Here is an 11,839-nt window from a genome sequence, read left to right on the forward strand (position 1 = left end):
GCTTCTCTGACTATCAGTGAAAAACAGTTTTTTGTGTGTGTTTATTTCAGACATTTGATCATTTAACCCTCAATACTTGGTAAACTTGACCTTCGGCCCTGTAGTTGGTTTTTACAAAAACAAAACTAAAGTACTAAAGTAGTGTACTTTGCAGAAAATAGCCGATCTACAAGCTCCTTTCAGCATGAGATGTTGTGAGCTTGTAGATCTGCTATTTTTGGCTAGGTTCTCCTCAGTATAGGAATGTTAGGGTTAATGTGAAAAACTAATCCTATCACACAAACATTTGGCGGCATCCCTGTCATAACTCTGAGGACCCCTTAGGCGTCACAGACCCCCTTTTGAAGACCCCTGCTTTGGACCCAATGCTTATGATACAGATGCCTGTTTTTGGCCCAATTAAAACATCCCAATTGTTTGACATTCAGTCCTATAGAATACAATCAGACTACATAGAGATTGTTGATTTTATTATGATCAACATGTTCAAAAATCATGACAGAATAAACAAACAATGTCATTAAATAAATACATTCTATCTATAATGTGGCTGAACGCTATATCGCTAAAGCTGATGCAGGATGCAAAGAAAAAGATAAAAAGTAATTATTATTCTTCCACATCCTATGACACTCCTATATGAATTGCATTCATACAGTCCGCAAAAACAGAGAAAAAAAAAACCAAAACATTTATTTCAATTGCATTATCAACTGTTATGGACTTTGATAAAAAGCAAGATTGATAGTGTAATGTGTTCAGGTTGTACTTTAGGCTTTACTGCACACACTGACTGTGTTGCCCCCAATCCATTCTAAGATGATTGGCTGGGTGCAACCGATGGAACAAAACATAGAGTACAAAATGGGGTTATGAGAATGGATGGTGTTACCGTAGGTTAGGATTCAGTAGTGTCTGTAGAGTATGAGAAAAGGGGGATCTAGCGATATAGAGTGCAAGATGGTTTAAGGCCCCTAGGCAAACACCAGAGCAATGTTTGCTGACTGCAATGTTTGCTGACTACACACGGTACATTAACAAAGATTTGTCTTTAAATGTACACATTTAATTAAACACAGATATGATTTTGGTACAGTATGGTCCCCTGCAGTTTCTTTCTCATCTCTTGTAATAACATTTTCATCTCTTGTAATAACATTTTGCCGTTATATTTCTTGCTGCTGGAGCTGATGATGGGAGAAATCAGACCTCTGCTATTGCATTTGTAATCTACAGTGAAGGAGAATTTGTATCGATCCCCAAGGGGAAATTACTTCTCGGCATTGAGAGCACCTGGGAATAGCTGAAGGTCAAGAGTCATGTTCAGGCCTCAGGGGCACTTCTAACCTGGATGAGCCTAGGCTCGAACAGGGGGAGCGCTACTAGCCTGGTTAATAAACCAGACTGCACAACACCACCCCCTGTTGGTAGTGGTCCCAAAACGAAGTGTGTGATAGAGTCTGACGCTTGCAGTCAGGCTAGAGCGCTACACCTTCCTCCTCATGACAGTAGCCTATACTAGTGTTTCTCAAACGTTCAAATTTCCAGGTCTCCCCTTAACTCTGACAGTGTACAAATGGAATCAAAAGAACCCTTGTCTCAGTAGTGCTAAGGTGCTTATAGGACTTAGTAACTAAGTCAGATAAGCACACTATAACTATAACTAAAGTCTCAGTTATAGTCGTAGTTACATTTCAGCTGGCTCACATGGTGTAGCCATTAACACCCTCACACCGTAGGGGTGAAAAGGCTCCCTATATAATAGAAAAACACCTTTGGCACCAGCCCTCAGTCACGTGTGAGGACAGTTAGTACATGACCTTCTCTTTACAATGATACCACTATCATTCTGTATTCTGCACACAACTGTAGCTTTTCTAATTCTGTATTCACTGAGGTTATGTACTGGGTATAAGCAAAGATTGCGGGGCAACTCACAAATCATTTATGAGAACAATGTCTCATGGTACAGGATGTTCAGTATTAACCACTCTATACTTAGGGTGACCAAACGCCCCGGTTTCAAGCTACGTGTCCCGAAAAATATTTCTAAAACACTAATATGTCCTGGGTTTTCAACATTCACTACAAAATTATCCTGGTTTTCATCACAATTAAAATTATAATAGTTGTTTTCAGTGTTTGCATAGAGGTCTACCGGTATCATGTTCTTTTCATGTAAACATGCTCACCTAACCAATCAGAAAACACAAACAAATGCGTTGCGTGTCTGAATTCAACACTGAGGCTGACGTTTGTCAATCAGTCGTTGCCTGTATGTAAGACCTATGGTGCGTATGCATGTGGGCGTGCATGAATGGGCGCGTACGTGCACGACAAACGTGCACATTGATTTAAGGGTCCCGGTTTGAGGGGGCTGAAAATATGTTCACCCTATCTATACTTGACAAATAGCAGGGGATAATATTTTTGAAGGCCAGTTAAGTGGTTAAGATGAGTGGTTGATACAAAAACAGATGCTTTAAGCGGGTAGCCTGCAAAAGTTTCCTTATGCTTTCCTTGTGCTCTGATGCCGGGCTACAACAACCCTGTGCATTTTAAGAAGATGGCTCAAACAGGATTGAACAATGCCTTAAGTACAGTATGTTGTGAGTGAGTGAAACTGCACGTGTGTCCTCGACGGATGTTGGCATTGTCATTTTATGAACAAAATATTTAACACATAGATTTCACAAGAAACACAAACACATACGGTAGATTTCTATAGTTTCCACTTCTGAAGTTCTTCCCAATATAAAAAAACAAAAAAGAACAAGAGCAAAAATGGGCACCTGGAAGCTAAATGATACACAAGGGGGTTAAGAAATTCCCCTCTTTAGTCTGTATCATCTGAGCTGTTTCCACCGGGGTGGAATCTGACCACGCCTCTCATTCTCCACCCACTCCATCGCATGGCTTGGTGGTGGTGGTGCAGTGGTGGGTGGGTGGGGTCAGTACTCCCAAAGAGCAGATGAATCGACAGAGGCACCGTCACCCTTCAGCGTTCCCCCCTGATCTCCGCGGAGGTACTTGCCATTGGATCCTTTGATGCCGAACCGCCCGTGTTCCAGGAACTCGAGGAAAAAGTCCTCGGGCTTGTCACCGTCTGAACACACCAAGCCACTGTTGGAGACGTGCCAGAACTTTCCACTTACACCTGGCGAGACAGATTAAGGGAACACCTGTTATGTATTAGCTACGAAAAACAAATTACCTGTAGGGTCTGAGAGAGCAAAACAATGATGTGCCCCATAGGCCAGTGGTTCTCAACCTTTTCAGGCCGCGACCCCCAAAATAATCATATTTTAACTGGGGACCCCCCACCCTGACGAGCACTAAGAGTTGAGGCATTACATTTTGTATAACACGGTTCTATTGTGTGCTATTATCACAATTTCTGCCTCTAATATTTGACAATGTTTAATTTGTCATTTTATAGGTATTAAAAAGTCATTAAATTGTCACTTTAGAAATGTGTAGATACCCCCTAAACTTTGTTGGTTTGTTTACTGTTGAGTGAGAAAACAATGTTGCACATTAAGTTAATGATCTGGGGACCCCCCAAAATAATTTGGGGACCCCCCCCCTGGGGGTCCCGACCCACAGGTTGAGAACCGCTGCCATAGGCCATACAAGCATGCACAGGAATAAAATAACACTGACTTTGTATGTGATAGGCGCCATCACTGAAGAACAATGAGAAGATGTCGTAGACAGATCGGTTGCAATCCAGTGTGTTGGCGCTCTTGTGGTGACACACAAAGCCGTTCTCTCCGCGCAGGATCAGCATAGGGCGGTTGATGAGTTTCATCAGAAAGAGTTCGTCATCGCCTGCAAAGGCCACACATAAATACAGAATGAAAATCATTCTTCCATCCAGTGTCCCTCAACATTGACTGATTTCAAAGATGATTTTAAATGTCAATGTTTAAATGAATCGAGTCTTTTGAACGGCTCTTTGAAATGAACGATGGGATCCGGTTCACAGTATAGGGAGCCGTTCCTTTCTAAATGAACAGTTGTGGAAAAAGTACAAACATTCTTTACTTATGTAAAAGTATCAATACTGCAATGTAGAAGTTTGGAATTGAAATGTACGGTACTTCAGTAAAAGTACAAAAGTATTGGTATCAAAATGCACTTAAAGTACCAATAGTAGAAAGTACTCATTATGCAGAATGTCCTGTTTCCAATGAATAAAATGTAGAACATTTTGAAAATAGCAGAGCTTGTAGATCGGCTATTTTCAAATGGCCGAAATGTAAATATGGCCGAAATGTATATACTAGGGTTGAAGTGATTTGTAATTATATTCAAAATCTACAAAGCAACTTGTAACTAAAATGAGCCAGTCTTTCGAACGGCTCTTTGAAAAGAACGGATCCCAGATATCCAGCTCACTTCAAAGAACCATAAAACCCATCTCTATTGTGAACACTCACCCACTGTGTCACTGACCGCTGAGAGCTGCCCGTTCTTTTTCGTGGATACGTACTTCCCGTTGCTGGCCTTTAGTGACACCCTGCGACCTCGCCATTCAATGTCAAACATTGTGTTTCTCTCTCTGGACACAAATAGATGGATGGAGGAACAAAGAGTTCAAAGAGGTGTGAGAAAAGCCAGCAGGTTAATAAGAGAAGAGAAAATTTCTATGCCAAGTAAGTGTCAGTCAAGCTGACCATTAGGAGCAACTCACTTGTCTGTAGCCGTTGATTGGATCTCTCCGTGAGAGACCAGAGTCCAGTAGGAACCCCCATTAGTTCTAAACATGCACTTCTTGCTCTCCTTGTCGAACTCCATCTGGAACGTCTCCATGTCCGTCTCCACATCCTGATTGGCTGAGATGCTCACACCTGACAAAATATGGAAATAAAGAGTACGGCTGCTAAGCAACTATTTCGTTGTTCAAACAGACAATATGAACAAATGCCATTTACACTATCAGGCATTGCCATTGTGAGTTTACAGACAAGGTGACATTTCATATGGCATTTCATTTCACCATCCAGGTGGAAGGCCATGTTTGGGAAGGTTGAACACTTGAGTGCCGCACCGTGGCAACAAGGGGAGAAGGGCAGCAGTGATGATGTCAGATCATCCCCTACTGATAAGTCTGGTGACCTCTGTTTGGGCAATAGAGTTGTGCGATAACAATTCTGAGATTTTTAAAAAGCGCTGCAAAGAACAGAGGGCATTCCCTCCGACTGTAGACATTCAGTCGGCGTGGTAAAGGCGGTTAAGGTGTGTCCTGAACAAAACAGTGGGAGTAGCTTTTTAGATGAATCTAGAACCTAGATGAGACTCATGCGAGACCCGGAAACAAAAACAGTAAGAGGATGTTACATTGCAGTATGACCAACTTCTCTGGTCCAAGCAATTATGAAGGGCAAATAATATCAAAACATTTGTTACAATCTAAAACATATTCTTTTTTTAAACTAAATTAAATATGTAAAGACCAGGAAAAACGTTTTTAAATTGTACATTTTTTTAATTAAATAAAGCTAGCATTGGAAAAAAGTTTGGATTTTAAGAAACATGAATCAAGATTAGAAATCAAGGCGGTTTTATTTGCCTCTAACTTATACAAGCACAAGCAGCGACATGTTTTAAACAGAACATGCTTGAAATACTGAGTAAATAAAAAATACTGACAAGTTACTTGATAAACATGGTAATACTGGGTTAATTCTTCCAACACCACCTTAAGGCTTGTCTATTCCTTGAGGGTTGTTAGCTATTAAAAAAAGATTCGCAGATCTCAGTCATGATTTGCAGTTTAAAAGTGTGTTGCTAATTAAAATATGATAAACCTCACATAACATAGTTAGGCAGTTGGCAGCCACCTACTGGTTCACACTAACCCGCCTGGAATCCACTCCTCGCTCAGTGTTGTTGTGTACAACGTGCAATGCTGCACTGCATATCTCTCCTATAGGCAGTAGTTTGCTCCACAGCAACTGACAAAAGCTGCAACTCTGCACTTTCAGGTGCCATTCTGTACACAGTATGTTGACTATGCTAACACTGTAGTGCAGATAAGCTAATCAATATGCTCTGTGCACAGCAGCCATAATGGAAAGGAATTGGACCCCTTCCTTACTTCCTTCTCATGTCTTAACAATACTAATTAATGCTCTGTTCCATCCTGGTCAGAGTCAGGGTGGCTCACTGGAAAGACTAACACTGAAAGAAACTTTCAACAGAACTTTCAATTTGTTAGAGTGGTACACGATGTTTCGAGCACTCCTTTCTCAATTATCAAGTCTGTGTAGGAGAAAACCTGTGCTGCTCAAAATGTCTTGTGTTGGGGCGCCCGCTGGCCTACTGGTCCGGGCGTATATCACATAATAAGGCATTGCCACATAGGCATTGATGTTTGACAGCGTCGCCGGTTCGATTCCCGATCCGGACGACCTTTGCCTCATGTCACTCCCCATCTCTCCCCCCATTTCCTGTCAGTCTACTGTCCTATCGAATGAAGGCAAAAAAAAAAAAAAAAAAAATCAAAAAAAAAAAAAAAGTTTTAAAAATTAGCATAAATTATATTTTTTTAACAGTAATAGTGCTCTCTGCAAGTAGATTGCTCATAGCAACAATGGAACATCTCTGCTGGTCAGCTAGTGTGAGTCATACAGTCCACAGAAAGCAGACAAAAGAGCCATACTGACGCCACTAACAATGAGCATGCATCACAAACGTTTGATAAAGCCAATCCTTAATCAATGCATGGTTAGTCACCTGGCTAATGAGCTTTGATTAAAAAGCGATTATATTCAAAATTGTTCCATTAAAACAGCAGGGCGCAGCTTTGGATCAGAATTTCCCCATTTTACAGTAGTGCAATAATTACCTGTGGTAATTATGGCGAGTAGGGTTGATTTATAAAGGAGTAGCATTTTCTCTTTAATCAAATCAAATTGAAACCCCCCAAAGAAATCACATTTGACTAAATCAATCCATCCGTCTTCCTCGAGTCATTGCCCTGACGATCCCCTAGCAGGATAAAACAGTTTTGCAGTCAGCAGTCTTTTTGCAGCTGTCTCTTAGCAGTGATGTAAAGTAACTAATTACATTTACTCAGTTACTTTACTAAGTACAATCTTGAGGTATTTTTGCTTTACTGGAATACTTCCAATTTTCAAATATTGTAATTTTACTCCACTATAATAATTAGAAACATTTAGTTACTAGTTACTTTTCACTTTACACTTCAGACGCATATATACTTTTAAAATAGCTTTTATAATAGCAGATCTTCAAGCTCATAACACGGCGCATGAGCCTGTAGATCTGCACCTGCTATTTTCAAAGGATTTTTATACATTTGATAACTTGTGAACCATTGCGCAGAATGAGTACTTTTACTTTCGGTACACTTTGATGCCAATACTTTTGTACTTTTAGTAAATTTTGAATAACAAAGTTGATTCAACTACTTCTACAATAGGACTTGGTACTTTTACTACTACTACTACTTTTATTAAAAAATGTGAGTGCTTCTTCCATCAATGTTTCATACTACCATCATAAACTTGAATTCATTTACTCCTGCTGTACATCAATCCTCAATGAAGTGTTAAGCTATCCCCATGCTCCCCTGCTCCCTGGGCGGTGACGGTCCCCTCTTCTTTCACTACTTAAATCCTCGATTTACTGAGGCATTTTCTCATCTTGATGATCCCTAGACGTTCCCAAATCTCACACTCAAATATGCAGCTCTAATACACTACATGATTTATTCAAAGAACCCCAAAAAGCAAAATGCACCAAATTAATATCCCACATTTAATTAAAACTTGCCACACTAGTCCTGACTGCTTCACTGCAACCGGTGCACGAGTTACATTTATTTTTATTCGTGTTGTGGTGGCGTGTGGAGAGGTGGCAAATACATAACCTCATCAAATGAACTCTGTCTGCCGTGGTTGAAATTAGTTGCCACAGAAATATCCTTCAGCCTTTGTCTTAAGCCTGTTACAACACTAATCCCCCTCAGGCACCCCTCCACCCATCCTGCTCTGTTCCTTCTCTTACTGTAATTCCCTCTGTGGTGAAATGCAAATCTGCACTACAGGCCTCTCTAAGCAGCTTTCATTACATTGTTCCTTAAAAATGTAAAAGCGGTGAGCCACCAAAAGGGAAAGAAAACATGATAATCTAAAAACAATTAGGCCATGTCCTCAAAACCACGGAAACGTGAAGCAAGAAGGTTGACCTAAAAGTGACCCTTCAGTAAACCTGCATGTGTTATTATGAGCAATCAATGATCACAATTGTATTTCAAAACCTTAAAAAGGCAAATTGCTGCTTTCAAACCCAGTATATTTAGCCTGTTTGTCCTACACCGCAGATCTTCCAAGCTCACATTGGTCCTCCTAGTAAGTGATCTGTCTGGTGACCCCTTGGACCTGGTCCATTTTTAGCTGCCCTTTCACAGGCTTAACGATCACAGTCCACTACAATCCATTTTTTTTTTTTTACATTATTCATAATGTAGAAACCACTTATTTCAGAGACAGACTTCACTCTCACTTTGGGGCTGACGTTTGAGAGGTATTACTTTGGAAGAGAAAATAGCTGTGGGTCTGATGCTCATTGGTGGTAATGAAGTGGCACAGCATCCCCCCAGGACTGCCATGGAGTCAGCTCTGCTCCACTTAATCCTCAGTGGACACACAGTGGAAATGACAAAGCCCATTACTACAATTACTGACTCAGAATGGCTGTCAACAGCCACAATTACACTTGGTCATACAATGCTCGCACGCATTGAAAACAGCACATCTACAAAGCTCACAACGTGTCTCGATTTGATGTGCTGTGAGTTTTATAAATCTGCTATGCCTAATGCTAGGATACGTCAAGCATGCCACTGACTGGAAAGAGTATGCAGGCAAGAGATGCGTGTTTGTGAGTGACAATTTGAATCCATAATGACATCCATTAGGATATCACCTTTTAACCCCAGAATGTGGGAAACAGTGTGTTTCTGCTAATGTGCTGTACTTCTTCCGAAGGTCATCGCACTCAGTGAGCATTCAGATCTACTGGAAACAAGTACAGTGTACGACACGAAAATAACCCGGCCTCGGCAGCTCTTCGCTATTCCCACCATCCCAACAGCTACCCTGGTTTGGTTCCTTCCCGTTAGCTTTCCTAAATGCAAATGAGAAAAACAATTCATGATGAAGCAGCGGATAGTGACCAGAATATTAGAGTGATTTGGTTTGGTTTGATTTGATTTGATTTGATTTGATTTGATTGACCCAGCTGATTGCTGCTCAGATTATGATGGGGGACGAGGGTATACGTGTCTCACTCAGGACACTCATGACACATAGTGAACAGGTGACCTTTTGATTAGCAGACAGCCACTCTAACCAATAAGCTTCAGCCACCTCTGCTGTAGAGTTGGGGCTGAGTTATACTATGTCCAACGACCATGTTGCTCAACTTAAACATGAAAAGGCAGCTGATCTTGAGTGATGCCTGAGTGAAAGTCATACTGTTCCGTTTGTGCATGTACAGCCGATCCGGCCTGCATGAAGTCACATTTTGCCAAATCTGGCCCCTGACATGAAATCAGTTTCACAACCCTGATTATAGAATTTCACAGAAGAGTACTGAACTAGGGAGTGGGGAGTGAACTGCTTTTTCATTTCAAGATCTTAAACCAAAAAAATAGAATTACACTATTGAGGTAGCTACTGACTCGGTTGTCTTCAGTATGTCAAGGTAAATTGCACAATACTTGACAAAGAATGGGGATGGCAATATCTACCTTCCTAAAGGAAATAAATGTTTTATATACCCTGTTTTTGATAAGCGCAAACAGCAATTCAATGCCACTGAAAGCCGCTGCTGTCACCTTCGACTGGCATGAATACAAGACTTTCTTTGAAGAAACCTTACAAAATGTCTCAAAATGGAGAAGGCCTTTTCACAAGTGGGGTCCACTTTCTTGTACTTGACTGCAATAGACTCTAAAATGTCTGAACGAAACCGTTAAAGCAATTATTAGCAAGCAAACAGGACACGTCTTAAAATGTATCTCATTGTGAAAGTCATGCTTTCGTCAAGCCACCAAAACCTTATGACCACAGGGGTCGAAACAAAAGTGGTGCAACATGGCCATCGATCACCTTTGTGAGGATCTAATCTTCCATATTAAACTCTTACATTTTACGGGAACCCATGTGATTGCTCTACAAAACGTAACTTTTCCTCACCACAGCACTGTACAGTAGGCTCATTACCTTGCTTGACGGAGACAAATCTGTTGTTGCTAGCCTGGAATACAACTTGCGGATGACTCTCCTCCAAATCAAACAGCTCGTCCTTTCCGGGCTTGGAGCATCGGCCGGAACGCAGGGTGCCGGAGGGGCCGATTGGAGTCAGGTACTTCCCATCGCAGTCCTTGAAGGCCAGCTTGCCTGACTTGAGCTCTAGGGTGAAGGCGGTGGCGGGGGCGCTCTCCTTCACCAGTTTACCGTCGTTGCAGAGGAAGCGGCCATCGCAGGTCTTCAGGCTGTACTTCCCCTCCACGTAGACCAGAGTGACCAGGGAGGACACCCCCCAGGGAATGTTGCTTTGCACCGACATCTCGCCCTCCGACTTGGACAGTTGGGCGTAGCGCTTGCGGGTGACGCTGAGCAGGCTAGCCTGCGGATGCAGCGCCAGGTGAACGGCCCACAGCTCAGGCTCTCCGATGGTCTGGCTGAAGCATGACAGGTAGTCAGCAGAGCCGCCAAAGTAACGCAAGTAGCTCTCCGACTGGAGGGCCCAGCGGCCGTCCGACTGCGCCACGATGAGGAAGCGGCAGTTGGCGTCGGGCCTCTCCGCCGCGCAGGTGACCTTCCCGTCTTTGTCTGAGGCCAGGTAGCGTCCCAGGTGGCTGCGAAGGAACACCGTCTGTCCATCGTGGTCGTCGTGCTCCAGGGACCAGATCTGCTTCTTCTTCATGCTGGAGCCCGAGGCGTTCACCTTGAAGCCGAAGGCCTCGGCCGTCAGATAGCGGTTCTCATGGTTGATGAGGCCAAACTGCAGCTTCAGGGCGTTGTTGACTCCGTTTGTGGGCATGCTTTGACCCGTTCCTCACTTCAAAATTGGAAGTGAGAGTGAAGTGAAGACTGTTCCGGACAAACGAGGGGAAGGGCAAAAGGGGAGAAATGTGCATGAAACGGGGTCAAAAAAAGGGCAAATTGTTTGACACCCCCACCCCCCCTCTTGTCTCTCAAGCTGTAAATTAGCCCCACTTATCTCCCTTAATGGAACGCTCAGTATTCCTCTATGTAGCTCTCCTCTCTCTCTCTCTCTCTCTCTCTCTCTTGATGGTTTGCACGGGCACATGCTCCCTGTTCCCTAATCAGATGGGATTAAAATCAGCAGGACACGGCACCTCAATCCAACAAGCCGCTGACGTCACGTCCCAGCGCTCCAACCATACAGCACCCTCTCCCTCTTCTTGCCTCTCTCCTCTCACACTCATGAGGGAGTTTCATTTGCTATCACTTCCACATCTCGCCACTTTGCACGCCGCTCCCTTCCCTCCTCCTTACTTGTCCGCCTCCTCCTTCCCTATAACTCATGGTGACAGTCTCATTTGTCAAGCCGGTCCCCCACTGGCACTCACTCACATTATCTGGGTCCCATATACTACTAGCCACTCGATCCAATCCAAGGATTATCCTCACTCTGATCTGCTGGCGAGCCACAGCCTAATTGGAAAATGTCCAGATAGTAAAGCCACATTTGGTCGCTCTGCACTGCTTGTCCTTTTCCGCGGACCCCCTGATCAAACAGGTTTTTGTTCCAGATTGATTGGGTTTTCCAAAGG

General features: G+C 42.9%; 1 protein-coding gene across 1 annotated transcript; it reads right to left on the reverse strand.

The window, feature by feature from the left end:
- Nucleotides 1-2,951: 2,951 nt before the first annotated feature.
- LOC308283276 (fascin-2-like) lies at nt 2,952-11,082 on the reverse strand (the record flags this gene model as incomplete). The annotated part of the gene is made up of 5 exons (XM_080723673.1): nt 2,952-3,157; nt 3,664-3,831; nt 4,443-4,564; nt 4,697-4,853; nt 10,260-11,082. 5 exons carry the CDS (start codon nt 11,080-11,082, stop codon nt 2,952-2,954), a joined length of 1,476 nt encoding a protein of 491 aa, XP_080579799.1.
- Between the last annotated feature and the right edge of the window lie 757 nt (nt 11,083-11,839).

The sequence above is a fragment of the Nannobrachium achirus genome (assembly GCF_963921795.1).
Source record: "Nannobrachium achirus genome assembly, chromosome: 4".
In the NCBI taxonomy this organism is placed as follows: Eukaryota; Metazoa; Chordata; class Actinopteri; order Myctophiformes; family Myctophidae; genus Nannobrachium; species Nannobrachium achirus.